This window comes from Rhizophagus irregularis, chromosome 9 (assembly GCF_026210795.1).
Source record: "Rhizophagus irregularis chromosome 9, complete sequence".
Taxonomy (NCBI): Eukaryota; Fungi; Glomeromycota; class Glomeromycetes; order Glomerales; family Glomeraceae; genus Rhizophagus; species Rhizophagus irregularis.
In genome coordinates this window covers 2,220,062-2,247,444 of record NC_089437.1, presented here as the reverse complement: position 1 = coordinate 2,247,444, position 27,383 = coordinate 2,220,062, and the positions used below count along the sequence as shown (strand labels likewise).

General features: G+C 28.6%; 8 protein-coding genes across 8 annotated transcripts; 5 read left to right on the top strand and 3 right to left on the bottom strand.

The window, feature by feature from the left end:
* Positions 1 to 4,592: 4,592 nt before the first annotated feature.
* OCT59_029541 (uncharacterized protein) lies at positions 4,593 to 5,853 on the top strand (the record flags this gene model as incomplete). Its single annotated transcript, XM_066144657.1, has 4 exons — positions 4,593 to 4,710; positions 4,792 to 4,964; positions 5,250 to 5,618; positions 5,695 to 5,853. The coding sequence occupies 4 exons, from the start codon at positions 4,593 to 4,595 to the stop codon at positions 5,851 to 5,853; spliced, it is 819 nt and encodes a 272-aa protein (XP_065994752.1).
* Positions 5,854 to 13,321: 7,468 nt separating this feature from the next.
* OCT59_029540 (uncharacterized protein) lies at positions 13,322 to 14,396 on the bottom strand (the record flags this gene model as incomplete). Its single annotated transcript, XM_066144651.1, has 4 exons — positions 13,322 to 13,333; positions 13,411 to 13,705; positions 13,808 to 13,857; positions 13,968 to 14,396. The coding sequence occupies 4 exons, from the start codon at positions 14,394 to 14,396 to the stop codon at positions 13,322 to 13,324; spliced, it is 786 nt and encodes a 261-aa protein (XP_065994751.1).
* Positions 14,397 to 15,477: 1,081 nt separating this feature from the next.
* OCT59_029539 (uncharacterized protein) lies at positions 15,478 to 16,580 on the top strand (the record flags this gene model as incomplete). The annotated part of the gene is made up of 2 exons (XM_025329226.1): positions 15,478 to 15,505; positions 15,583 to 16,580. The coding sequence occupies 2 exons, from the start codon at positions 15,478 to 15,480 to the stop codon at positions 16,578 to 16,580; spliced, it is 1,026 nt and encodes a 341-aa protein (XP_025175680.1).
* A 1,803-nt stretch (positions 16,581 to 18,383) lies between these two features.
* OCT59_029538 (uncharacterized protein) lies at positions 18,384 to 18,875 on the top strand (the record flags this gene model as incomplete). The annotated part of the gene is made up of 1 exon (XM_066144636.1): positions 18,384 to 18,875. The coding sequence occupies one exon, from the start codon at positions 18,384 to 18,386 to the stop codon at positions 18,873 to 18,875; it is 492 nt and encodes a 163-aa protein (XP_065994750.1).
* A 319-nt stretch (positions 18,876 to 19,194) lies between these two features.
* Positions 19,195 to 20,247, top strand: OCT59_029537 (uncharacterized protein; the record flags this gene model as incomplete). Its single annotated transcript, XM_066144629.1, has 3 exons — positions 19,195 to 19,442; positions 19,550 to 19,899; positions 19,994 to 20,247. 3 exons carry the CDS (start codon positions 19,195 to 19,197, stop codon positions 20,245 to 20,247), a joined length of 852 nt encoding a protein of 283 aa, XP_065994749.1.
* Positions 20,248 to 22,089: 1,842 nt separating this feature from the next.
* Positions 22,090 to 24,969, bottom strand: OCT59_029536 (succinate dehydrogenase flavoprotein subunit). The gene is made up of 10 exons (XM_025318574.2): positions 24,892 to 24,969; positions 24,729 to 24,821; positions 24,497 to 24,664; positions 24,186 to 24,420; positions 23,732 to 24,112; positions 23,286 to 23,635; positions 22,884 to 23,211; positions 22,617 to 22,807; positions 22,403 to 22,525; positions 22,090 to 22,338 (listed from the first exon to the last, which is right to left on the bottom strand). Exons 1-10 carry the CDS (start codon positions 24,931 to 24,933, stop codon positions 22,312 to 22,314), a joined length of 1,938 nt encoding a protein of 645 aa, XP_025175682.1. The 5' UTR covers positions 24,934 to 24,969; the 3' UTR covers positions 22,090 to 22,311.
* Positions 24,970 to 25,093: 124 nt separating this feature from the next.
* Positions 25,094 to 26,156, top strand: OCT59_029535 (nedd8-conjugating enzyme UBE2F). The gene is made up of 5 exons (XM_025318575.2): positions 25,094 to 25,303; positions 25,406 to 25,423; positions 25,492 to 25,521; positions 25,585 to 25,667; positions 25,737 to 26,156. The coding sequence occupies exons 1-5, from the start codon at positions 25,286 to 25,288 to the stop codon at positions 25,819 to 25,821; spliced, it is 234 nt and encodes a 77-aa protein (XP_025175683.1). The 5' UTR covers positions 25,094 to 25,285; the 3' UTR covers positions 25,822 to 26,156.
* A 217-nt stretch (positions 26,157 to 26,373) lies between these two features.
* On the bottom strand, positions 26,374 to 27,268 carry OCT59_029534 (RNA binding protein snu13). The gene is made up of 4 exons (XM_025311036.2): positions 27,214 to 27,268; positions 27,026 to 27,146; positions 26,831 to 26,934; positions 26,374 to 26,754 (listed from the first exon to the last, which is right to left on the bottom strand). Exons 1-4 carry the CDS (start codon positions 27,214 to 27,216, stop codon positions 26,596 to 26,598), a joined length of 387 nt encoding a protein of 128 aa, XP_025175684.1. The 5' UTR covers positions 27,217 to 27,268; the 3' UTR covers positions 26,374 to 26,595.
* Between the last annotated feature and the right edge of the window lie 115 nt (positions 27,269 to 27,383).

Sequence of the window (27,383 nt, the reverse complement as noted above, 5' to 3'; positions counted from 1 at the left end):
TCAATTTTTTTTTTTAAAAAAAAAATCATCAATATATCATATTTAAAAATAAAACAATTATATTTTGATTAAATATTTTGCGTACATTTCTTAAAAAAATCATAAAAAAAAATCTTGTACGTCGTACATGCAATTACTAAATATCATCCCCTTGTGATAAATAAAAAATTACGCAACACAAATTCAACACAAACTCAACACAAATTTAACAAATTTAACGAAATTTGGCCAAAATTAATAATTTTTTACCAGAATTATCAACACAAATTGAACACAAATTGAACACAAATTTCAGTTACGATTTATTTATGTCACACCTGTGTTGTTAATAATTAAATAAATAAATCTGCATTTTATTTATGATATGGGAAACGTGACCATAAATTCTTTAAGGATATAATTTTATTAAAATAAATCAAAACTCCTATATCAAGTGACTAAAAAATATATTTATTTACGAAATATTCATTTTGTTTATCAAATCGGGGTACTATGTGAACGACACCATGTATAGACTCTATAGCTACAAAGTTATATAATTCTATCAATTTTAAGTGAGGACATCCATATAAATATGGGTTCCTTTTAGATTTAAAATCGTACCTTATTGAATTAATGCGAGATTTAGCGGTGGGTCTGTTAATACTTCTGCTAACAATAAGGCCTATAAATAATAAATATTTATTAATACTTTATAATAAATTATTACATAAATTGGAAAAATACCTGTCCATAACAAAGTCCTTTGTCGATATATAATCATTTGATTCTTCAGAATCCATTGAAATAGCTATGTCGCTAAACCATACTTTATTATAATACCTGTTTGTGGCACGCATTATGGCACCATTTTCCAGTGTTACTGATCCGTATATGTTTATTCGGGTTTCACCAATAATTGTGAAACCATCAAGTAAATCTAGATATGAATCCAAAACTGACTTTATAAATCCCAACAAAAACCGGTCTGCATTTTATTGTCTACGGAATCTTTTTTTTCATTAAAAAATGTATTTGCATCTTGTAAAGAGAAATCAAAGAGTCTTGCAGAAAATTTACAAGTGCGAGGTGTTTTTGCCGGATTCACTGAATGTTGAGACATTCTAATAGATATTGCTTGACGTTTTATCTATTAATTTAATTTCCATCTTAAGTTATATAATAAATATATACAATAAATAAATTTCCAAATACTTACAGTTCGTAAAAGCTGAGGTTCGACATCTTTTTTATTGCTAATTCGGTAGGGTATTTTAACGAAATATTTGTGAAGACTTTCGTAAGTTTCTGTGGTATAGCCATTTATTGCGCCATAAGATCGTATTGAGTCAATAATGTGATAAACCCATGAATGCAATTTAGGCAACTTCAAATTGGAAGGAGAAACAAATTTAAAAGCCTTGATCAAACATCCGCGCCCTCTATGTATTGCATCCTAAAATTTAAATGTTAATTTAATTTATTTAATTTAAATTTTCGATTTTACTAAAATTTTAATACATACATTAAATTTCTCCAAGTCACTTTCACTAAATTCTTCATATCTACTTAAAATATACATTTCATTCCAATATTCGTACAATTTCACAAGATCATCATTATTTACAAAATTATCTACTTCGTTATTATTTTCATCATATAAATTATCAATAACAAATATCATGACTTTCATCAAACTTCGATATTCATTAGCAGTTAATCTTGCAATTGACTGCAGTCCATTGGAAAAAATTTTAATGGCGGGAAAACGTGGAATTGCTGCTAGACGGCGATCTAGTACTTCTTCAACTAATTTATTACCATTAACATGTTGCAATTTTAAGATATCGCACGTGAAGATAATTTGATAACGAAATAAACCCAAATCTAAATGATGCATTCTGTCAGGAACAGTAGCCAAGTAGATATTTATATTCCTTGATAATATAAATATTTATAATTAATATATATATATGTTATTATAATTATTTCTACTTTTGCATACTTACGGCAAATCCCAAAAAAAATTAGGTACAGATTCTATGCAAACAGATTTTTGTGTATCATTTTCAAAATATTTACGCATTTCATCATGAGTTCTTAGTATTACATCATTAACCGATAAGTTTATATTTGCAAGATTGTCCCTTTTAATTAAACAGGAGTGACATGGAAGGCTTGAATTGGAGGATTTATAAACTAAACAAAAACTTGCGGCTTCTGGCCAATCTGCAATAATAGTTGAAACTCTAGGATAAAACCAGGTATTTTCATTATTTATAAAAAGGTCTATACCATCTTTTAATAAAATAATTGGTTCTAGTAAATGACGTAAAGATTTATGAAAGGTATCACGAACCAGATCTTTATTTGCAGCTTCTAAAATTGGTAAATATCTCAAAAGTTGCTTTGCATCCTGTTTATTACGACGCCATATTGGGATATTGCCTAATGAAATATATATTGGATGCAATTGACTTTTTCCTAATGTATCTGTAGTTGTTGCATCTGAATATAAAATAATTGATAATAATTTGGAACCAGTAGGTAAGGATTCTTGCGTAGTTTTCCACCATTTTCCAGTGTTTTGTTCACTGTAAATACTTTCTCTATTATACTATAAAATAATATAAATAAATTAAAATAAATATTATTTAAATTATTGAATTAACTAATATTTACTATTTACCTCATAGTTTTCGTAAGATAGCGCAAAATTTTGTGTTATGTCAGGAACAGTTAAGATATTTTTGATGCACTGTATTAAGTTTTGATAATAAAGAAAATAATCTTTATCCTTATGTTTTGTTATAAGAACTTTACTAAATTCTAAATTAGAAAACTTCATATTATTCATAAATGCTCGTCCCTATTCAATATTTTTTGGTAATGGTAATTCTGTAAGATTTGAATGTTTATTAAAAAAACGTATTATTTCATTACCACCTTTATTGTTTATTTTATATTTCGTTACTAATAACATTAGATCTTTATAAGCATCATTAGGAAATTCTGTGCAAGTTTTGGTATTGAGATTTTTGGGTTCTTCAAAAATTTTAGGCTCTTCAGATGAATCTAATATATTTTCAAAGTTACTATCTTCAAGGCTCATCTCTGATATTGCACTTCCAATACTGTCAAATGACATATTTTGTACATTATTATCATTATCCACCTAAAATTATAAACCAAAATGAGTTAGTATAATTTGAGCTTTTTCTTTAAAAAGAATAATCTGGAATAACATAATTATTGAGCTTTTTCTTTAAAAAGAATAATCTGGAATAACATAATTACCTCAACTTTATCATTTTCATATTCACTACTTAGATTACTTCTTGTATCCATTTCACTGCTATATTTTTCACTATCATTATTATCATCATCATCTTCTACTTCTACTTTTACATTTTTTAAGCATTTTTGGGCGTGTTGAGTATATGCAAAGCGTTGACTGAATATTCGCATACAAAGGGGGCATTTGAAACTCATGTTACTAAATTAACGCGTCAAATTTGATGAAAAGTATCAATTCACTATTTAATTTATATGAGATTATGTGTGCTAATAAAATTATATTGCAAATTTATTGTAAAAATTTAATGAATTAATTGAATGGATTACAATTGATTGAGTTATTTGAATAGACACGACTACGCAAATTTACGCATTAATGAATGGAACTGGCTGTAAGAATCTGGTGGCTAATATCGCGGAATCATTCGCAATTTTACGCATTATAGCAAAATTTAAAATATGCGAAACACTCAGCAATTTTGCTGTCAGGAACTTGCCGAGTTCGTGGGTTGGCAAATCTAAAAATAAATGTAACAAGTTTAGCGATGTACCATATAAATATTGTTTATTATTTTATTTACTATTTCAATTTGCCGGCAACCTGCCAAGTGAATCGACAGCAAAAGTGCTGAGTGTTTCGCATATTTTGAATTTGCTGTAACGGGCTGTAAGAATTCGGATGGCTTATTCAATCGGCTAATCATCCGATAATCAGCCGCAAATTTATTGGCTTAACACGGCAAATCACTTTTACAATAATGGATGGATGATCAGCCACAAATTTATGCGATAATCAGGTTATAAGCGCTCAAGATCACTATCAATCTGATCAGCCAAATGAGTTCACTGGCTGCAACTTTTTTTTTTCATGCATAAAAGCCCCAACATGTGTAACATGTTATTTTTTTATAAATTGGATTTGATTAATATTTTGATTGTACTATGTGCTTTTACGAGAGTTTTTTTTAAAGTTCTCTTATGAAAGTGTTACAATATTTTTTCGTAATATCACGATGCAAAATTTTTGCATTAGTACATTCATTTTTCGTAATATTTCGCATTAGTTCATCCATTTTTCGCAATATCTCGCAAGTTTTTTTCTTTTTTTAGTATAGAATGGCGGAAATTACCTTATGACAGCTTGCCTCCTTTTTCTGAATTTCTGATTCATGTATTTCCCCCTTTTTCCTCATCCTTTTCGAATTTTCTAGTTCACCTTTTTCTCATATATTTCCTCTTTTTTCTCATATATTTCCTCCTTTTTCTCATATATTTCCTCCTTTTTCTCATATTTTCGTTTCAAATTTATTATCATAATGGCTACAAAGCGTGGCAAGAAACGAAGAATTGATGATAATGAAAGATTTTCAAAATGTAGTACTGAGGGTAGCGAAGCTGAGAAGCGAGTGAGAATATCCGATGATAGCGTTGATGGTATATATGACATGATATGTATCATATTCTTTATAAAAGAAATTATATAATATATAGTTAAATTATATTTTATTGTTAAAGTTAATAAAAAAACAATAGAAAAACTATTAAGAACCAATTCGCAGATAATTTCTAAGCTTGAAGTTCTTATCACCGGACAAAAAAATCTTGAAACCCGTCTCTCGAGCATAGAAAAAAAGCTCAACGATAATAACAAAAATAATAATAATACAATAGATCCGGAGTATGTAAAGGTAATAAAGATGAATATTATTTAATGTAAACCTGAAATGCTAATCTTGTTTGATTAGGAGCTCGTTAAGAAGGTGTCGAAAATTTTATTTGAAAATTTTGTTTATCCTTCGCAAGACGGGTACAAACTCGCTACTGAAAAATATTTAAAAGACGAAAATCCGGAATTTATGCGCCAGTTCAAAAAAATCAATGGATTATTTTTTTCGAAAAAAAAATTGCCCCGACTGTAAGTTAAAGCAATTATGAATTTTATTAAATTTCATACTAACATTTTTTTTTAATAGTTAGTACAACAACATAGAAGCATACGGACGTTCACGTCTAGAGTTAAAGACGTTATGTATTCTGTTTTTGAAGCGACTGGGCATAAATTACCGTCTATTAACACTCAGGCTAGTCCGTCAAAGATTCAGGAATGGAAGAGTAAGGCGAAGGTGAAAAGATGTTACAACAACCTATTTAAAAAGGTTAAAGATGGGCAACCTACGACATATATGTCGCTGATAATTGATAAGTTGCGAAAAGAAAATAAAAATCCCTCAAAAACACAAATAGCGTATGCGATTAGCATATGTGAAACGTACTTAAATCCTAATAATCAAAACATTCAAATGAGCGAAAGTATAATGAAGTCGAAGATAATCAACAACTTAGTAAGTTTTTAATTTACAATTTGCAAAATGTGAATTATTTGAATTACAGTTTATTTATTTATTTATTGATTTTTAGCAAAAGTTGGAAAATAGGGATAAATTTACACATTCGGACGATGATTCTCATGATGGTAATGATGTAGATGATGGTGGTGATAGAGCAGCTGACGATAGAGCAGGTGCGGCTGATGATGGTGTGACTAACGATGGTAGGCCTAACGATGGTGCGGGCTAACGACGATGCGGCCAACGATGGCGCGGCCAACTTATCGGCGCGGCCAATGACGGCATAGCTGACGATATATACTTTCTATTGACTCTTATAACACGGAGGAGGAAGGTCGGTATGTAAATAGTTTATTAGAGAATTATGGGTTGCATAGGAAATAAATATTATTTTTTATATATATCACACGTAATAGCATTTTTTTTACCATAATTAATATAGTTTTAATAAATAAAATGGTTATTAATTCTTAACAACACGGGTGTGACATAAATAAATTGTGGCTGAAATTTGTGTTCAATTTGTGTTCAATTTGTGTTGATAATTCTGGTAAAAATTTGTTAATTTTGGCCAAATTTCGTTAAATTTGTTAAATTTGTGTTGAATTTGTGTTGATAATTTTTAATTTATCACGAGGGGATGATATTTAGTAATTGTGCATATACAATTTCTGTGATTTTTTAAAATGCGGATTTTCGTAATTTTACGATATCGTATTTTCTGGCCAATCAAAATTAGGCTGATCCTTGCATGTGATTTAATCATTTAATTATTTAATCATGCACGCGTTTTTGTCTTATTTATTTTTGTTTCTTATTTCTTTATTCTTTTGTTCAATATTTTTAATTTTTTTGTCTCTTCTTTCTATTATTTCTTTAATTATATACAATATATTTACATATATTTCATAATTTATTGCTTTGCAGGTATAGAAATATTTGTTTATTAATACTAATTATTTTCATTTTTTTTTACCTCTTTGTTATTTTGTATCGTAATACTAACAATAATATCCATGTTTCCTTTATTCCTTTTTACTTGTACTTTAATACTAACGATACTAACAATACTAACAACATGTTTATTTTTTCCTTTCTCTTTATTTTTTTATTCTTTTGTTCAATTACTTTGCAGGTATAGAAATATTTATTTATTAATACTAATTATTTTAATATTAACGCGTTTTTTTTTACCTCTTTGTTACTTTATGTCGTAATACTAACAATACTATCTATGTTTCCTTTATTTCTTTTTACTTGTACTTTAATACTAACGATAATATCCATGTTTCTTTTACTTCTTTTACTGTTTCTTTAACTCTTTTTACCTTAATACTAACAATAATAACAATATTTCTTTTATCTTTATATCTAATACTAACGTTACTATAGCTGTTTCTCTTTTTTTTACGTCTAATAATATTGTTACTCTACTCTTTCTTTTTTTACTTTTATGTATTCTGTATATATTAATAAATACTTGTAATTTTTTATGGTTTAATAAAATTATGTCTAATAAAACATACATTATATAAACTTATAGTACAGAAAATGAAGTATTATTTATCGAAATATTTTGAAATATTACGAAATATTAAGTTGTGTAAAATCACAGAATATTACGAATCGTCAAATTATGGAACATTACGCATCATAGAATTTCGAAATATTTTAAAAAGTTGCGAAGTATTACGCAGTAAAATTACGGAATATTACGAATCGTAAAATTACGAAGCCTTGCATACAGTAATATTTCAAAATATTTTAAAAAGTTACAAAATATTACGCTTACGCAAACTTGCGGCGGGTCTGAAAACTTACGAAATATTATGTAAAATTACGAAATATTGCGAACCGCAAAATTACGGAATATTACAAATCGTAAAATTACGAAGCTTTGCATATCGTAATATTTTGAAATATTTTAAAAAGTTACAAAATATTACGCTTACGCAAACTTGCGGCAGGTCTGGAAGCTTACGAAATATTATGATGTGTAAACTTGCGCAACTTTTCGCACTATATAATTTCCTGATGTATATATACGTACAGTATATGAAATACAAGGTAATAAAGCAAATTGTTAAATTAAATTAAAAATAAGAAGTCCTATTCCTACCAATACAAAAAAAAACAAAAAAAGAATAAAAGAGAAACCCCCGAAACTCCTACTTGTCAACTTTCTCATTACTTACGTTGGAAACGTTTCTCATTAAATAAATATAAAAAAACCCCTTTCTTTTCCCTTTTCTTTAATACAACATGCATGCAGGAGTCAAGTTAGCACCATGTAAGTCTAATTCGTCTTGGCCAACAATTCCTATAAAGTAGAATTAAACAGAAACGTTAGAAATGCTTCTTATTAAATAAATCTACTCATTTCCTTCCCATTATGGCATTACCTGTAAGTTCAGTCTTAAAAAACAATTCTAAATAGCGTTCATAATGTTTCTATAAAAAAGTTAGAAAAAGAACGTTAGTAGCGTTCTCAAAGTCAGTTCCACTTCAAACTTAAAAAATTAGAAGCAAAAATAGAACTTACCCAAATCTTTATTATACGTTTGAGTATTATGAAATTTGCCGTGCACCTTATTTTATTTCAATAAAATTTTTTTCATTTTTTGTGGCTTATTTGAGGTAACGTTAGTATTAATATCATGATCTAAATAGATAGATTCCCACCCATTAAGGCCATTATCACTTGATTGGCTAATCTATACCTAATTACGGTAGTGAACAAATTTTTTTTAAAAAAAAAATATTCTTTTTTTTTTGATTCTTGAAAATAGAGACGGGTAAGTGTCTCTAAAAATTTTTTTTGTTTTTTTATGTAAGAACGTTTATTAACGTTCTTTTATTACTTTTTTTTTTATAGATTTTGGCCGGAACTTGGAAATGGAAACAGTGAGTATTTTTAAAAGGTGAAAGCGAGTTTTTTGGGGGTTTCTTATGTAAAAACGTTTATTAACATTCTTTTACTTTTTTCCTTTTTACAGATTTCAGCCTGAGAACTTGAAAATGAGGATCAGTAAGTGTTTTTAAAGGGGAAAGCAAGAGGAGGTTTTTTTTGTTTTTTTTATGTAAGAACGTTTATTAACATTCTTTACTTCTTTTTTTTTGTAGATTTTAGCCTGCAACTCAGAAATGAAGACTGGTGAGTATTTGGGAAGTAGAGAGTTTTTTTGTTTTCTTTATGTAAGAACGTTTATTAATGTTCTTTTATTTCTATTTTTTTGTAGATTTCGGCCTAGAACTCAGAAATGGGAACCGGTGAGTAATTTAAAAAAGGAAGTGGTAGGTTTTTTTTTATTTTATTTATGCAAGAACGTTTATTAACGTTCTTTTACTTCCTTTTTTTTGTAGATTTTAGCCTGTAACTCAAAAATGGAGACTGGTGAGTATTTGGGAAAGTAGGAGGGTTTTTTTGTTTTTCTTTATGTAAGAACGTTTATTAACGTTCCTTTACTTCTTTTTTTGTAGATTTTAGCCTGGAACTTGGAAATGGAGACCGGTGAGTATTTCTAAAAGGGGAAGTAGGGTTTTTTATATTTCTTCATGTAAGAACGTTTATTAACATTTTTTTACTAATTTTTTTTGTAGATTTTAGCCCAGAATTCAGAAATAGAGACTGGTGGTGAGTATTTTCAAAGGGAGAAAGCGGATTTTTAATTTTTCTTTATATAAAAACGTTTATTAACGTTCTTTTACTTTTTTTTGTAGGTCTAATCCAATTTTAATTTAATACTAATAAAAAATGGCTTTAATATATTCACACGTCAAATGACCAAAAACAGGCAAAAAAAATGGCTAGAATTGCATAAACTATTCGCAAATTTATATAAATTATTTACAAATAGTATAGGTTAATTCGCAAATAGCTAAAAACAGCCAAGAATAGCCAAGAATAGCCACTGCTTTTCACGCCATTTTTTTTGCCAATTTTTAGTATTTCGACCTGTGATTAAAACCGTCATAATTATTGTTAAACAAATTACTTGTTAAATATTAAATAAACTATTTATTAAAATACATTATGTTAGTAAAAATAACGCGGAGAAGTATATAAATTGAACATTTTGCAACGTTTTTAGTAAATTATTAAAAAAAAAACTTTGCGAAACTTATCAAAAAAAAAAGTGAAAAGTTTGGCAAATCGGTTCGGTAAATTTACCAAAATGATCAGTAAAATTTACTAAAATTGACCGGTAAAATCTACCGAAATGATTGGTAAAATTTATCAAAACTGATACCGAAAGTATCAGTTCGGTAATTCAGTTCAGTAAATCGCAAAACCGATACTGAAACTGAAATTACTGAAACTTATCGGTAAATTTACTGAAAGGTTCAGTTCGGTAAATCAGAATACCGAAACCGTTCCAATACCGAAACCGATCAGTTCAGTTCAGTAATTACTGAAACTGATCGAAGCCCTAGTTAGTACACATTTTATTTAATAAACTATTAGTATTACTAAGCTATATTCCTGTCTGGCTCATATGGGCGGATTTGGCTCAACAAAAAATCATTCTGTGAGACATCACTTTATTGTTGTCATATCACATAACATATGCATTTGATTGGTTACTAAAAAGCTGTTTTATTACTTAAATTAAAAATAAGATTAAAAATACTATTAAAATAAAAAATTTGAAAATTTGTCCAAAAAATGTAAACTGAAACGTGACGCTATGAAGTTTTTTATTTAATACGCATTTTCATATAATGAAATATATATGTTGCCTTTGTTCTACTAATCCTCCAAGAACTTTTTCATCAAAAAGTTCACTTTCTTTCCATGAAACAATATCCACCCAAATAATAAAATAATACCTCACTCATGTCGCCTAACTTCTCCATCTTTATATGATATTTGCCAATTTAAAAACTCTTTTATTATGCAGTTAAAAGTACGTTTGCAATTCCATAGAAGTGAACTTAGAGCTAAAACTCTAAAAATAGAACCCTTTTCTGAAGGATTTTTTATTATTTTGTTTTATAATGAATCAACTTTTCAATATTCTCCAGCTCAAAGAAAATATATTTGCAAATTTGAGAGTACTCAAAGTTATGAATAACTGGGAATTCTTTTTGGTAATAAAGACTGGGATAGTAAAAGGAGACGTACAGGAACATGCACATATGTATTAATGCAAAATGCGCAACAAACTTATAATATTACCTTTATTTGGAAGGAACGTATATATAAAGATTCTGACACACAATTGCATTGTGGTTCAATGCGTTTTGAATTTAATGTTGATGTAAGAGACTTTGTAGAAGGTAATATTGAAAACTTAATTTTACTTTTATATCCTAATGGTTCAATATATATTTGGTTACATTTTTTTTAAGCATATAAAGCCTAACTAATTATATGAATTTTAACTTAGAATATCCAGAGAAATTGGTGAAAAGTTTGATAATGCAATGAAAAGTATAGTATAATAAATAGTCAAATGTAAAAATTATCATAATAGAATAATTAGGGATGGTAAAGTCCTAGGTCCTGGACCTAAAGACCTGGTCCTAGAACCTGGTTTGCAGATTTTTAGGTCCAAATTTTGGACCAAAAGCGGACCAGGTCCTAAAAAGTCCTAGCCAATAAGGTTATAAGAGATCTATATGTTTAAATTATATATGTATAATTTGCTGTAAATTTGATTTTAAGTAATTATAAATTATAAAAAAGTGCACTGCAATATTGCAATACAATTTTTATATTATTAAAATCATATAAAAAATGAGTTGCGATATTGCGATTCACTTTTTTTATATAAAATCAATATAAAAAAGTGAATTCCGATACCGCAACTCACTTTTTTTATATAAAATCAATATAAAAAAGTGAATCCCGATACTGCAACTCACTTTTTTTATATAAAATCAATATAAAAAAGTGAATCCCGATATCGCAACTCACTTTTTTTATATTTAATTATTACTAAAATTCATAAAATCTATAAATAACTTAGTCAGGACTAGGTCCTGGGACCAGGTCCAGGACTGGTCCTAACAGGACCTGGTCCGCAGGTCCGTTCAATAGGACTTATAGGTCCCAGGACCAGGACCGGACTAGGAATGACCTAACCATCACTACATATATGGGAAGACATCTGTGTGCAAATACATCTCCTATTACTGATTAGCACTATTTATAGTACTAATAGTAGGACGACAAAAATTATGAATCCACTGTTTTGCATCAGCTTCAAACTGGTCAATTTCCAAATCTGTTATTGATTTTTGGCGAATTATTTTGTAAAGCTGATAAAATTCACGCCAAAGCTGTTCAATTTCTTGTTCTCTTGTAGATTATCATCCAAAAAGATATGCCACTTGAAATTCTTTCAGTATTTTTTTCTTGTCAGGACCCATAAGAGATGTCCACTCTCATTTTCCATTTTTTGTAGTAGGCAAATAGAATTCAAAATGAATGTGAAGTCTTTTCATCTCTGTAATTATTATTGGCTGCACATTATTTGCAAAATCTTTATGCTTCATAAGTTCGTAAAATAAACATTGAAAGAGTACATCAGAAATTCATAACATGAGATGTAACTCATCAGAGATCCAATTATTTTGATCAATTGCTTGAAAAAGCATTGTGTTTTTGCATCCTATAATAATTTTCAATTATTGTTAAAATAATTAAGTATACAATGAAAAAAAAATCATATAACTATTTATTAAAAAATAACAAAAATACATTTTATATACCACGTGTATTTCTTAAATTTACCCATACTAAATCCATGTTATATTGTTGATCTTTATGGCAATTACAATATAAACAGAAATAATTGGATGTTGGTGCATTAATTCCTAAGGCTAAGGCTACAAATTTCCAATCACCTGAAAAAAAAAATTCAACTATTTGAAGCCTTATATCCATTTGTTTTTAATTGTTTAAGTTCTTGTGAAAATATAGCTAATACTGTAGACAAGGAATCATAAGATTCTTTTCCTACTTTACTAAAAATTGCCAATTTTTTGAAATATTTTTATAGACCTAGATACAATAGCTTTCAAAATAATTGTGCAATTATTTTGTAAAATTTTTAAAATATATCAAAATATATTTAAGGTATTTTTAAAATTAAAATATTAAAATAATATCAAAGTTAATTATATTATAATAATAAAATAATAATAAAAACATTAAAAAATTATTGTGACATTATTTTAAGATACTTTTATAGATCTAGATACAATACAATTATAAAATAATAACTAAAGTATAATAAAAACATTTTAATATATTAAATGTATTTTAGTAGTATTTTAAAATTATTACAAAATCATTTCAAAAAATTGGCCATTTTTAGTAAAGTATATATAAGCAAATGCTGTAATAAAAAAACTTAAATTAATAATTAATTTATAAATCATAAATCATAAATTAAAAAATATGCTAATATTACTTGTATTGATGTGTAGGATTCAAAACCATTTCACCTTCATTAAGAATGCACATAGTAAGCATAACATGTTTTTGCTTGCACCTCACATTTCTTCCATTTTCACTTATTCTTATATTAATTTTATTACCAATTTTTAATACAGGAGATGTTGAAGTAGCCAAGATTGGAACTATAATATCTAATAGAGATGTAGTAGAATGGTAAGCACCATTTCCCACTTCTTCATCATCAAATTCTACTTCACTAATATTTTGCTGACTCTCATCTCCATAATTATTAATAGCAGCACTACAAATATTAAATGATTTAATGGGGACAAGTATTTTTATTGATTTTGTAATTTCATTTTGGCGTTTTTCAATTACATGTTCTCTTGTTAAATTAGGAATAGCTTGTGCTAATCTGCGATACCCATCACGTGAAATTAATGTTTCATCACATGCACGAACAATTGAATCTAAATGTTTAATGTCATCATCAGCTGTATTATTAAAATCAAAATGTAATTCAACAATTTCACTGTTAATCCTAAGTATTATTGATTCAACAGTTGCAATAATTTCTTCAGATGTAAATATAAATCTATTTTCTTTAAGAATTTTCATAGTTTGTGTTGCAATATCTTTTCCAACTATTGAAATTCGCTTATTTTTTTGTGATCTTAATGTAAGTTCATTAAAGAATCATTTGCGATTAACTGGTGTAATAGGTGATTGTTGGGCAATCATTTCACAAAGTTATTGCAGAAAACTTATGTCAAACCTGAAAAGTATTGTACCAGAAACATGTGAAGTAGGCTTATTGCATATTTTCTATAAATATAAAATAGCGTTACTACTTGAAAAAACATAATTCATATTTTGCGCTCTTATTAAAAAAAAAAAGAAAAATATAATTCAATTGTAAAAATTGTCAAATTTACATTTAGAAATAAGGAACTTGCAGACCCAGCTGATGATAAACTGTATCTTGATTCTTTTTGACCATTTTCATCCACCCGTTCAATGGTATATTTAACAGTAACTTTACGTGAAAATTGATACTGTGTTTTACATAAAACTGTTAATCTATTTAACATTGTTTCTATTTGATAATTATCTGGAATCTTATGAGCTACCACTTTTTCTTTTTTAGTATATTTCACTTTTGTAGGATATCTTCCAAGAGATATAATTTTATATGATTGTGAATAATTTTTGCCACTAAACACCCGAACAGCATGAATATGTGGATTGGAAGGGTAATTATGAAAAAATGTATGATTTGTACTACTATCATTTACTAAAATTAAATCTTCGTTTGTAGTTTCTTGTATCAGGAAAATTATAAAATCTGGGTTTATCAATATCATCATAATATAGGGATTATTATAAAAAAGCAGGTTAAATTCTATTATTTTGTAATATTTTGTGCTTATTAAATGTATTCTAAAATATAATATATTGTTATTAATATTGGCTTCATTAAGGTGAAAATGCAATTAACATAAATAGAAATTCATGAAATTTTAAATTTACTTGTTTTTCCTTTTTTAGAATACGTTTACTTTTCTTTTTTGAGTTCACTCAAAGATGAGACTATGAATATGATTGGAGTATGATTAACTTTGGAAAAAGAGTTGTCAAAATAGGAAGAAAGAAAATTGTTAGTTGGGCTGTGTTATATTTATCATAACATGTTTTCATACTATTTCATGTATTACAACACGTGTTGTCACAAGGATAATGTGATAATCACATACAAATAAATAAGTATTTCTCACATATCACATATGACAATATTATAGAAAAAAGTCCAATCCGCGCATATGTATACTCTAAATATATATTATATAATAAAGTGATTAAATTTTTATTGCAAATATGTATTACGTCGTAAAGGCTAGTAAAGTGTTTAATGTTTTAAAACACATTTAAAATATGTTTTAAACTGCCAAAATTGTTTTAAAACATGTTTTTTGCCATCCCTAATTTTACTATAGAAATCATACTATCCCCTAGCAGCCTAGCTATTACATTTGAATATTGCGCAATTAATATATTGTCACGTGACTCACTACAGTGATATTATGTAAACATAAGGGAAAATTATATTACGTAATATCCACGTTTTAAGATAAATATAATTTTAAAATAGGATAAATCTAATTGTTACTAAGACAAAATAATTTTTTAGAAACTGCTTATAACTTAAAATTTTGTCTATGAAACTGTCTTAAGTACATTAAGTAAAAGTTTTCCAAATTAAATTTTGCATATAAAAATTTTATTTGTAAAACACATACTAAATTTATTATTAAAAAAAGATAAAAGAAGGATGTTACAAATAAGATATCTAACGGGCTGTTACAAATACATTTATTCTTTAAAATAAATCTTCTCACGAAATCTCCCTCTCTCCCTCTCTCTATTTTATAAAAGATTGTTTATGCTATGACCTCGACTTCCAGCAATGCAGAGGGTAAGACTCACTGAAAAGTTTATAGTTCTCTATTTGGTACAGTTTATTAAATATCAACGTACATTTTTCATATTCAGTTCATTATAGTCCTTGTTACTTCACTTGTTCTCAAGCTCGGGCTGCTCTTCCGACTACAAGTACACAAGAAACCAAAGAACTTAATTTATTCAAAGTTCGCTTGCTTGCAAAAGAACTTGTTTTAGTCAAAAATCGCTTGCTTGCATTACCTCAAGAAGAACCAGACGAATATAGAGGATCAAGGGAACTCATTTTAAGTAAAAATGTATCACTTGATGCCTATTTAAAATATCATGAACATGACCCGAATCTTCCAGTACTCATATACTTAGACAATGGAACAATCAAAGCGTATGAATTACCTACTCTTCCTCATGCAACTGCATCAGCAACCATAAAAGTTGCAATGGGTGCATGGAATCGTTGGGATTTGAAGTACGGAGATAATGCAACTCTGATTCTAGGTACAAATAGTTCGAAAGAGCCAAATTCGTGGGTTCGTCCAAAAAATCGTATTAGGCCAAGACCTGGTATGCCAGCAGCAAATAACCTAGGAGCAGCATACTCTACGATGATAATTGAAGTTGGTTACTGCCAGAGTCTTCCCGATCTTCATAGAAAAGTGGAACTATATTTTTCTCAACGAACCACCATCCAAATCGTATTGTTTATCAAGATTTTTAAGCCTAGAAGAAACAATACTATTACATTAATTGCGGCAAAATACGTTCGTACAAACCTGACTCCACTGATTCCAGAACAAGTTATCTCATTTGGTACAGCAGCTCCACATAAGGCAACTAAAGATTATATTACCAATATCATGCGAGTACCTCAGAATCACTTTATTGGATTTGGCAGAAGAGACCCAGTTACTGAAAACAGCTACCCTGCTTGTAACATGGCTGGTATTGGGATATATATCATGAATATCCCAGCAAATGAACTCTTTGATGGAGATATTACCATTCGACCTTTTACTCAAGAAATGAATCAAGGATTTAATTTGGATCTTTATGAGATTCATGAAGCAATAGTTGATGAATTTAACGTTTAAGTTTCACCAAAGAACTTTAGTTTGCTAATGCTAATACTTAATATAAAATATTTTTTTTTATAACGTTATTAATTAAATTTTTTTATTAGAATTTTATTAGACATATTAATTCATAGTAGAACATTTTTTTTTGCAATAAATTTAGCTTAATCCTAATCCTAATATTTTATAAAAATAGATTATTTAGCTTTATGTTATATATAGCAAAGCAATAAAATACATTCACCCACACTATACTGTATGCTATAATTTTTATCTATTGACTCTCATATTTTTGATCTTGGCAAAAACTTCTTCAAAATATTGAAGCCATGTGATTTTTTCTAAAGGCAATTATTACTGCACAAATTTCAAATTTCTGCGAAATAAAGTTTGGAAATAAAATTTTCTAATGCTCCAGAACGTAACTATTTTTTTCTTAACCTATAAAAATTTAACAGTTAATGCTATTCCGATGCACGTATCATTATTATTATCAATTAATTTTTATTTTTCTTAATTTTTTAGTTATAATTATCATTTATTTTTTTTACTTACAATGATTCCATTACCTTTTTTCCCTTTTTTAATTTTTTTTTAGTTATAACGAATAAATAATAATGATTTCAAAGCATGGAAGAAAGAAAAATATGTAATATTTCAATTATTTTTATATTTGTTGATATTAGATATGTGTATAAATTTTATTTATACGTCAAATTTATAGGTTAGATTAAAAGAAAGAAGCAAAAAACAACTTTTATCTAAAACCAAAAGGCAAACTACATTACGAGAAAAATTTACATTAAACGAAAAATTTGAACATATAGATATTGATAAATATAATATTCCTCAAAATTTGCTAGTTCCTAATATTCAATGCATATGAGATTGATAATTTAGTGGTCAAAAAAACTTTACCTTTAATTGCAAATAATAAAAAAAAGTATATATTCTTTGAATAATTTTTACATTACGATAAATTAATATTTTTGATAGAAATAATCAAAAGAGCTATAAAAATAAGAACCAAGCTGATGATAAATATCTGGATAAAGTTGATCATATTGATTTAACTTAATGTGAAGATTAACAAGGTATTCCGTATCAAATATTATCTCATAGGCGTCAACGGAGATCTGTAAATTTAAAACAGTTACCAGTTTCACTAAATGTATCAATTCAAAATGACTCAATGCCATCAACGTCTGAATCAAATACAAAAGCAATATCATCTTAATATACTGAAAAGACAAGTAAGTAAATTTAATCATTTATAATCCTTTATAATATTTATGATTATTTATCCAATAAATCTTTTTTTGCAACTGAAGCTATTGAAACTAGTATTAAATGAAAGAAATTTGATGAGTTTAGTGATTTACCAACTAAACATAAATAACAATCAATCAGTTACATTGTGAAATCTTTAATTTCTAATTATAAGATATTGGAATACTATTTTTGGAAAAATTTCTAAGAGCCACCAAAAATCTAACCAATTTTCTTTGATTTAGATATTAAATCTAATGCAAATAATACTCAATCCATTCTTGAAAAAATACTTGAAGAACAGTTGAGCATAATTGAAGCAAATAGAAGAAAGTATGTAGAATTGAAATGTGAAATTCTTGAAAATTATAAACTTATTTAAATGATATTTACAAATTTTACATTAGGATCATTGAATACTAAGCAAACACCCTGGCACATATTTCAGACATGTGGGTAAATCACTTAAATGTTACTTGTTCTTTATATGGTAAAGATTGATATATATATATATTTTATTTAAACTTGTGGCTATATCAAAATCTTGCAAGGATGCGAAATTCTTATGCTTTTCGCTTTCTACTCTCTTGCCACTTTTTTCAGTTTCAATCAAATGTATCATTTTCAAAACCTTTACCAATAATTTCAACAGAGTCATTACCATCTTCAGAATCTTTACCAATATATCTATCAGGGTTATTTGAAGATTTAAGGGTGGAAGATAGTTATTATTTAGATAAGACTCATTTCATTCCTAAAATAGAGGCTCTTTGTGCTTGTGCCATCCTTTCCTTACATCCTCGTCATTTCGGAAAGACACTATTTCTCACTACTTTGTCCTCTTACTATGATATAAAGAACAGTGACCGATTTGAGAAATTATTCCAAGATCTATTTATCAGAAAAAATCCTATACCATTAGCATCTAAGTTCCTCATTCTCAAACTTAATTTTTCTGGACTTTATACTGACAAAACGTACAAAGCATTTGAAATGAATTTTTACAGAATTTTAAATTCAAATATGAACTACTTTATGTTCTGATATAAACAAGAGTTAGGAAAATATCATTTTCAAATTCATGAAAAGGATGCTTTAGCAAATTTCAGGGATTTATTGAACGTGATAGTACTGAATGATAAAAAAGTATTTGTTCTTCATTTAGTCACAATCTCTATTCAGAAAATACTAAGCTAATATTCTTATGTATTTTTAGCTCTATATTTTCATTGATAAATATGATGATAGTATGAATGCTGTCCTTAAAAACCAGCCACTACTCCGAGATCTTTCTATTCATAACAAAATTAAAGCAGAAGCCAAAATTAAATTAATGGAAAATTCGTTTAAACGATTTTTCAGTATGTTAAAGACTGCTTGTGATGAATCCATAGCTCGTATTTTTCTAACTGGTGTGACTCCTTTCGTTATGGCTGAATTCACCTCAGGTTTTAACATTTCAGAAAATTTGACACTAAAAAAAGGATTTTGGGACTTGTATAGATTTAAGAAATCAGAAATTGAGTTTCTCTTAAATAAGATTTTTGGAAATAGTTTATCAGATAATATTAAAAAGGAAATAATGTTTTTGTTAAAGAAGGAAAATGATGGGTATTTTTTATTTGTAATCGACCTCCGAAGGAATTTACAATAACTTGCACGTATCACATACGGTATCGACAATTGATGTTCCAAAAGAAGAAATGGATGTTGGTCAGGGATCCTTCAGTAATTTTTACTACACTTAATAATTTCCCTTTTGACCTACAAACATTGCCTGCTCAAACAATATTGGACTTAATAGTTAACAATCCTCTTGGAAAATCCATTCTTACTGAAGCACTCAATCGACGTCCTCTCAATTCTAAACATGGCATAGAACAACGATTTCAACTCACCAATATTCGTGAACTACCAATTAATCGTATTTCATTATTATCATTCATGTTCTATAATGGAGCTATCACATATCAACCAAACTCATCACCTGCATCATTACAACACAATTTTGAAATACCAAATTGTGTTGCTAAAAAAGAGTTTATTACAGAGGCATTTAAGATTTATGGTTGGAAAGAAGAGGATTTAATACCTGTACATCCGTTATTGTCTGCAAATTTTGGAGGCAGAATATAACATTGAACCTCTTTGTCGATTTATAGAGAAAACTTTATTAAAGCCATTAAAGGACAATAGTGTTAAGCATCCAAATGAAGAGGTATTGAAACAAGCTTTTATAGATACTTTAATTCTCACTCTTCATGCAGATATTGAGCCAGAATTTCAGATGTATTCTCAGAGCTCAGATTTTTTTAATGGAAAAGCAATTGATTTAGTAAAAACAAGTGCCAACAAAATGATAGCAATTGAATTTGATAATATTAAGATGGAGAATGTTATATTGGATGGAGCTTAAGGTAGTTGGCAGGAAGCAACTTATGTTTCACGATCATTGTTAAAAAATCAGATGATGAAATTTTAAACCTTGAAATTAATGATAAATACCAGCCAGATCAAAAAACAGTTCATGAAGCTTTAGAATGGAAGATTAAAAAGAAAAGTAAAGAGTATTTAGATCTGTTAAAAAAATGATATGATGCAGAATTGAGCTGTATATTTATTGTTTTGAGAGTAGGCTTGCATCGTCTAATTAGCAGGAAGGTTTATAGTGATAAATAATTCCTATATTAAATATATGATTACAATATAAAGTTCTGCCCCACAATCTGGACTTATGATTTTTAATTTTTTGTATGTGTGTGTGGTGTGGTGTAGGTAAGGTTGCTTGCCGAAACCTTCTTAATAACTGCCGAAACCTATACGGAAAATGCCGAAACTATATTAAATCATATTAAAAATCCTGCCGAAACTTTGCCGAAATGCCGAAACCCCCATTTGCCGAAACTGCCAAAACCCTGCCAAAACTATAGTAAACATATAGTAAAATCTTGCCGAAATTTATCGCAGGATTTTGGAGAGGTTTTGGCAAGCAACCTTAGGTGTAGGATGCATGATTTATTTATCATCAGAGAAATAAAACTATATTGATAATTCATATATGTAAATTGATTTCTGAAATCCAGATTTTAAAAATTAATCATCATTATTATAAAAAAAACACATTTTACTGACAGAAAAATGTGTTTCTATCATATTTTTCAAAAATGCATTTGAATTGGCAAAAAAATGCAATTTTGCAAATAAAGAAACCCAAAAAAAGGTGATTCAGCTGGATAATTTGATGGATTATCCAATATCCATTGAATTATCTGGTTGAATCGCCTTTTTTTTTTATCTTTTTTATCTTTTTTAATTTAATATAAGGGTTTTGTTTTTTATCGCCATGGCGATGCATCGCCAGTATCACGTGATTTTATAATTCCGGCCGGAATTAAAAGATCGTCAAAGAAATTTCCGTTTTTGGAAGTTTTGTGTAACAAAAACTTGAATTTTGCCAAAAATAAAATTGCTTTTTTTGGATTGTGTAACGTTACCTAAAGCTCCAAAAAAAGGATATTTTGGCCAGCGTTATAAAATTTGGCCGAAATTAAGCACGTAATGTATAGGGAGTGACAAATAGTATTTTTTGCACTGAAAAAATTCCAAGTAGGATCCAGAAATATATATAAAAGGGTCAGGTTTGAGTTTGCATATTTTGAACTAAAAAAGTCATGAAAATCTTTCCTTTTTTAGATAATTTTTGATAATGCCAGTCAGACTTTTATTTCCTATTATAGTAACCGACTGGCATTATCATAATTCCGGCCCTGAAAAAATGCGTACAGCTCATAGTAAAAAATTTTTTTCATCACCTGACCCCTATATATATATTTCTGGGTCCTTTCCAAGTCCCCAGAATAAATAATAAAAATGGAAAACTAGAGGATGTGACGCGGGGTGACAAATTATTCACATATGTAAAGTCACGTGACACTTGCGACACATAATATAACGATAAATATTAAAATGTTTAATATATTTTTTTCTAATACTGCTTTGCTTTTTACAAATATTTTTACTTCATATTTTATTTTTCACAGATACTTTAAAAAATCGAATCAGCCGGATCATCAATAACCGTAATTATTGTTATTTATAAAAAAAAATTTTTTTTTTGCGGTCATATATAGACTTCAAAATCCGCATTATTGCAAGTTTTTAATTACATTAGGTTTATTTTGTGTAATATTATTATAAATTTGAAACTTGAAATAGATATATGTATAAGTTATGTACAGTATGTATATAACTTAAGTTCTGCAGATAAATAAGAATGGGAGTAACAAATTTTTTTATTTATATATTTATTTAATATCATTATGATGTATTTTTTTCAATTCATTATTTCTCAATTATTAAAAAGTAATAATTGTTATGTGCGTTGGAATTTTTGTCTTAAGCCGAAATTGACGTTAATATAATAAATCGTCAAGAAAAGTCCATATACTCATAAATAAATAAATTTAAATCAAAATACTTTTTAATATACTCTAGCCTTCGGAGGAATCTATATAATAATAAATAGCATAAGCTAAGTTGCATTAAAAAGGTACAAAATGAAATATACTTACACTAGCGATTTCGGTTTCATCTAAAGTCTTAGACGTTACAGGGCGATATCTTAATTTAACCATTCCTGTGTTTTGATCTTGCCACGATAATGTATGTTTCATCCACTCTTCATCATTACGAGTCTGAATGAGTTATAAATTAAAATACAATATGATTAAGCAGTTCAAAAAGAAGTGCTTTAAAACAATATTTGTTCTTCAATGGTTTACTAACTTGATAATCTTCTCGCGCATGAGCACCACGGGATTCTTTTCTAACTGCTGCTGCGTGCATTGTCTGAGCAGCATTGGTCAAAAGATTTTGTAATTCTAAAGTTTCAATAAGATCAGAATTCCAAATCATGGATCGGTCCTCAACATTTACGTCTTCAAATGATTTGAAAATTTTGTCAATATTTTTGACACCTTAAAATTTTATAAGGCAAAATTGTTAAATAATTATAAATGCGTAATGGATAAATAACTTATTTAAAAATTATACCCTCGTCCAAAGATTCCTGTGTTCGGAAAACTGCCGCATCACGTTGCATAGCTTTTTGCATATTCAAACGGATTTCTGCAGTCCTCTTTGATCCAGATGCATTTCGAAGTTTATCTAGATTAGCAATAGATTCAGCTCCCGCATCTGATGATAATGGTTTATGAGGCATTCCTGGTTCTAAAGTATCTTTTATGTGATGTGCACAAGCACGACCAAAGACAACAATATCGAGCAATGAATTGGCACCTAAACGATTAGCACCATGAACTGATACACAAGCAGCCTCGCCAGCTGCATAAAGACCAGGAACAAGTTTGTCATTTCCTTTCTGAAAAAAAAATATTTTTTTTTAAGAATTCACATAATCGATCGAAACTTTAAACGGTGTAGCATCGAACATACCTCATCAATAGTCAAAACTTCACCAGTGTATCGTGTAGGTATACCACCCATGTTATAATGTACGGTAGGTAATACTGGAATCGGTTCTTTAGTCACATTAACACCGGCAAAAATAGCGGCGGTTTCGGAAATACCCGGCAAACGTTCATGTAAAACTTCCGCAGGTAAATGCGAAAGCTGTAAATAAATATGGTCAGCTTCGGGACCAACACCACGCCCATCGCGGATTTCCATAGTCATTGAACGGGATACGACGTCTCTAGAAGCTAAATCTTTTGCAGTAGGTGCATAACGTTCCATAAAACGTTCACCTTTAGAATTTAGTAAATAACCACCTTCGCCTCTGGCGCCTGGAATGTACAAATTTATTGTTTAAATTAGTTAAAATAATAAATAACATGTATAATGAAAAGTAAAAACTGCAATCACTTAATCATTTTACGTACCTTCCGTGATCAAGCAGCCAGCTCCATAAATGCCAGTAGGGTGAAATTGTACAAATTCTAAGTCTTGCAAAGGGAGTCCAGCTCGAGTGATCATAGCATTTCCGTCTCCGGTACAAGTATGTGCACTGGTACACGAGAAATAAGTACGACCATATCCACCGGTGGCTAATACAGTTTTGTGAGCACGGAATCGGTGTAAAGTACCATCTTCTTGATTAAGAGCAATAACACCACGACATACACCATCTTCCATCATTAAATCCATAGCAAAATATTCAATAAAAAAATTGGTATTATGTTTCAAAGATTGTCCATATAGCGTATGTAAAAGAGCGTGACCAGTACGATCAGCCACCGCAGCACAACGATATGCCTGGCCACCTTTCAAAAAAAAGGGAATAAATAAAGGAACAAAGATGTAAATATAATAGCTTAAATAAAGTATAAAATATACCTTGACCAAATTTTAGACTTTGTCCGCCAAAAGCTCTTTGATAAATTTTGCCCTCATCAGTTCGAGAAAATGGTACACCATAATGTTCTAATTCAATAACAGTTTTTGGAGCTTCACGACACATATAATGTATCGCATCTTGATCACCAAGCCAATCACTACCTTTCACTGTATCATACATGTGCCAACGCCAATCATCTTCAGTCATATTTCCTAGGGCAGCATTAATACCACCCTTTTCATATCATAAATTCAATATAAATTTGACTTACAGGCGGTGAATGTTTAATTTTGAATCATAATACACCAACCTGTGCCGCGACAGTATGTGACCTTGTTGGAAATATTTTTGTAATGCAAGCTGTATTAAAACCGGCCTCTGCAAGACCAAAAGCGGAACGCAAACCAGAACCACCAGCACCTACAACAATAGCGTCATATGTATGATCGATAACCGGATATTTGCTAGAAATTGTAGACTGATTATAATACAATTAATATTGTAATTAATAATATAAAAAAAAAAATTTGAATAATTCTTACAGGTGCCTCTTTTGCTCTTAATGGTTGTGAAGCAATCACTTGTGACGCTGGTCTCGATACGTGAAAGCCTCGAGAAAATGCAGAAGCCGAAAACTATAATTTTTGAAACCCTTAACAAAATTTCTAAGGACAGTAAAATTTGTATAATGTGATAAATTTTTACCGGTTTAATAGGTTTTACAATGGTTTTGAACACTCGATACATTTTTTTTGACAACCAGGTTAGAATTCATAATCATGCGAAAAAACAAAAAAAAAATGCATAAATCATATGACAAGTTGAATAGATTTTTATATATAGATTGAATTTATCTAACCAATAAATGTGTTTCAGCATATTTTTTTAAACTCTAAGGAAATATCACGTGATATTTTCTATATTAGGTATGAACATTGATGTCCTTATAATTTGTACTACAACTTGGTTCTTCTGCGTCATAAAAATAAAAATAAATTCATACTTACATTCTAACGGAACTGTCCTCCGAATATAGATTTTTAAGTCACCACGCACCAAAACTTTTTTCTTCTTGTTTATACACTAAAAACCGACCAAAATGCTTATTAAAGTCAAGGTAGTTTTTCTTATTTTATATTTGACGTGTTGTGTGCTGTGAGTTAGTAATAGATCTATAAATATTTTATGTTAACATAAATCCTTCGTATTTTTTTTTTAGACTCTTACTGGCAAAGAAGTAGGTTTATAAATTTAACATTTAAATATAATAATCATTTATTGATCTTCTATTTTGAAACCTTTTAGATTGAAATCGACATTGAAGGTTCAGATACGGTATGTTTGTTTCATAAAATCAAATTTTTTGTTCTTTTTATTCAAGTGAAAAATTTTTTTTAGGTAGCAAAAATCAAAGAGCGTGTAGAAGAAAAAGAAGGTATTCCGCCAGCCCAACAGCGTCTTATTTATGCTGGTAAACAATTGTAAGTATTGAGAATAATGTACAAAGAAGATTGAATGAAATTTTTTGTTCACTTTAATTATTACAATAGGACTGATGAAAAGACAGCCGAGGATAGCGGTATATTGGCCGGTGAAGTTCTTCATTTGGTGTTGGCTCTTCGTGGTGGAAATTAACTCAAATGTACCTATAACAAAAAAATATTGTTAATTAAACATATTAATATCACAATGACTACATATTAACTAATAAATAATTTACAAAAACATTGTAAAATTAATACAAATTTTGATGATATGGATTATATACCTTCAACTAACAAAATTAAGTAAGATAATAGATTAGTTTCACATTTGATCTCGATCTAAATATGAAAATGGAGAATTCACCTTATAAATCGAAAGTTTAATATAGGGTACTTTTAAATTTTCATTAGTTATAAATATTTTTCTTAAATCTTAGTCATGAAAAAGAATAAAAATAAATAGACCTATATATTAAACGAAGTCAAATGCTTTAAATTTGTATTTTAAACGCGATCACGTGTCTGAGTTGTTGTTTCTTACGCATCTCTGCATAACTCCGCAAAACGCGGGCCAGAACGTTCTACTTATAACATTTCCAGTATAAATTATAAAAAATGATTAGACCACGCCTCTACGTTCCGCTTAAAATTATACTATTTATCATAATTTAACAGGATTATTACATAGGATCATATTAAGTATCTTATGCAAAGTTAATTATACTGTTATTATTGTTATTATTTATTGATCATATTTTGTCAATGTCTATCTTAAATGAAAACCGGCCTTCATTTATTAAATTAAATTTTTTTTTTATTTGCCATAACTAAGAGATTGAACCCAACATCCAAATCAATAGTTTGTGCTGAGAATTTGAGTAATAAATTCAACAAAATGCTTCACGCATCAGAAAATCTAATATTATTATATCAATAATCTTTCAATTCGTGACTTTATCTGTTGAATTTGAGGTTTAAGCTCGGAAGCTTCGTTGCTTATTATAGAAGCGGCAATAACCGCACGAGATACTCCACAAGCACGTCCTAAAGCAGTCTTTGAAGGTACAAAAACGTATGGAACATTCTGTTAAAAGTTAATTTACCTTATTAATAATTCTATCAATAAAATTTTCTATGCTTTAAATGATTTTTATTTTCACCTTATCTTCACATAACAATGGAAGATGTAATAAAATTTCAATTGGTTCAGTGTCTGCAGTCATCACGATAAATTCTGACATTCCACGATTAAGCGTTTTGGTAGCTAAAGGCATTTCAATTGAATAAATAATATCCTTTACGAAAGATTAACTTATCCTCAAAAGATTTTTATTTGATAAATAATGAGCATTTACCTTCGTTAGCACCTTTTTTTAATTGCTTATAATGTAAAGCTTGCTGAACAAGATCAAGTATTTGACTGGTTAATTCAGCATCAGCCAAAGGGAATGCTTTAGGATTGACAATAGTTGCAGCCTTTTTAAAAAAAAGTAAGATGATTTGAGCGAAATTATATAATTTAAAAGTAATACAAAATATTTACCATTTGCTAAGTGTATTTATATGATTTATATGGTATGACTTTAGAATTTTTTACTGCGAACGAAATCTAGATGTTGATTATATATATAAGTCTCAAGAGAAAATTTTTGGTAACGTGACTCTGTACTACAAATCTAAAAATAGTAAACACCAAAACGCGTAGTCCAACAT